The 1821-nt window shown below is 28.8% G+C and overlaps 1 protein-coding gene across 1 annotated transcript; it reads right to left on the bottom strand.

Annotated features, from left to right (window-relative positions):
- Nucleotides 1–883: 883 nt before the first annotated feature.
- Nucleotides 884–1453, bottom strand: LOC119666499 (putative nuclease HARBI1). The gene has a single exon (XM_038075777.1). The coding sequence runs from the start codon at nt 1451–1453 to the stop codon at nt 884–886; it is 570 nt and encodes a 189-aa protein (XP_037931705.1).
- Nucleotides 1454–1821: the final 368 nt, after the last annotated feature.

Raw genomic sequence — 1821 nt, 5'->3', positions numbered from 1 at the left:
GTTTTCAAATAAATATTTTAATAATTAATTCTTAGACTAAACGCGATAATATGAAAAAAACTGGTGCTGCTGGAGGTCGAGAAATGCTACTTGACTCTTCCGACTACTACATCCTTGATATTATTGGCGAAGATAATCCGTCAATAGTCGGAATAACAGCAGCAGAAAGTGGTGGTGTGGACGAAGAATTGTCGGTGTCGGAGCAGCAACAACCTCCTAAGCAAAACACTTTAAAAAAACGCAAGCGAACGTCGTCGGAGCTTTACGAGGAAGTAAAGGAAGGATATTTAAAATTAGAAATGAAATATAAAAAAGCAAAATATATTAATTTAAAAAAAACAATTTTATTCAATAAAAGTCAATATTTAAGAAATTTATGGAATTAATTTTTATATTTTAACTTAATATTATTTTTTCAAAATTTTTTAAATTTTAGTAGTAGTATATATATGTATATAATGTATAAATATAAATATTACTGTAAATATAAGTACAAAGCGTAAAAAGTATAAAATCTAACTTATTTTTATTTTAAGTTTATTAATAGTTTATAGTTTAATAACTTATATTTAATTAAATTGTATGTTTAATTTAAAATATCGTTTTTAAATAAGATAAATAAATATTTAATTAATGTATATAAATTAATAAAATAAAATTTTAAACTTATAAAAATTCATGGATCTTATTATGGAAATTTATGCTAGTCAAATAAAGCTAATAATGATTGAAGTATATTAGCCGCTCCCGGTGTAACTTCAAAGACCTCCTCCACGTGTTCATTTTCAGCTTCCTCTGCATCCTCTGCATTTATTGAAACAATGTCACTGAAGTCAGCCATAGTTGTGCTGCTTATTGCCTTTATGGCCACATTGTGTACAATTTATGGCCAAGAACAATTTATGGCGTAATAGCTACGGTCAGGACCACACACCATCATTGCATTTAGGGCATGTTTTCCATGTCTATTTACAAACTGCGCCTCATTTTCCATTGGGGCATCAATGTTTATCATTGTACCATCAATACAACCCGCAACCTGAGGAAAACCACCAATTTCAAAGAAATGCTGCGCAATTTCATAAGTATTAGGCGGCCAGCATATAGTTGCATTAAGCATTTTGTTGATAACAGCGTCTAATACTCTGTGAATTGTGCGGCATACAGTTGACTTATGGATTCCATGCATAACCGCAATTCCATGGTATTGACAGCCGTTACCCAGCCAATGTAAAGTTGTTAATAGCTGTTGATCCGGACTTAAACAATGATTTCTTTCACTGTTGTATTGTAACTCATTTCCAATTTTAATTAAAATAAATTCAATTTGATGGTTTTTCAATCTGCAATCCATACTGTGCAAGAACAAATTGTAATTAGTTCTTGGATTTACTACTCGATTTACTACTGTTTGACTATCATCTTCTCCAAACAAAATTTCATGCCGAATCATTTTAACTAAGAAAGAAACCACATGAAATATTTATATTTAAATATAATATAAACTTTATTTACCTTTATTTAATTCAAAAATAACTTTAAATAACTTAAGCGCCTTTTTTCACAATAATTTTTAGTAACTAAAGTGTCTTTTTTCACAATAATTATACCATTAACAATCAAGTACACGGTTTCAATAATTTGAAATTACTAATTTTATTTAGAAAATTTCTCTCAATTTATACAAAATTACCTAACTAATTTTACTATCAACGTTAAAATAATATGTTGTCTGTTATCACTAATTTTAGTGGACTGTATTGTTATTAATTGCATTTCAAAAAAGGTTCAAAGAACGACGGAAGTACAGGTACTTGTGAT

The sequence above is a fragment of the Teleopsis dalmanni genome, chromosome 1, assembly GCF_002237135.1.
Source record: "Teleopsis dalmanni isolate 2A chromosome 1, ASM223713v2, whole genome shotgun sequence".
In the NCBI taxonomy this organism is placed as follows: Eukaryota; Metazoa; Arthropoda; class Insecta; order Diptera; family Diopsidae; genus Teleopsis; species Teleopsis dalmanni.
The sequence above is the reverse complement of the archived record's forward strand: the minus strand, read 5'-3'. Positions and strand labels throughout refer to the sequence as shown.

Excerpts from the sequence above, each read along its gene's own strand:
- LOC119666499 (XM_038075777.1), bottom strand. The coding sequence starts at position 1,453 with ATGATTCGGCATGAAATTTTGTTTGGAGAAGATGATAGTCAAACAGTA.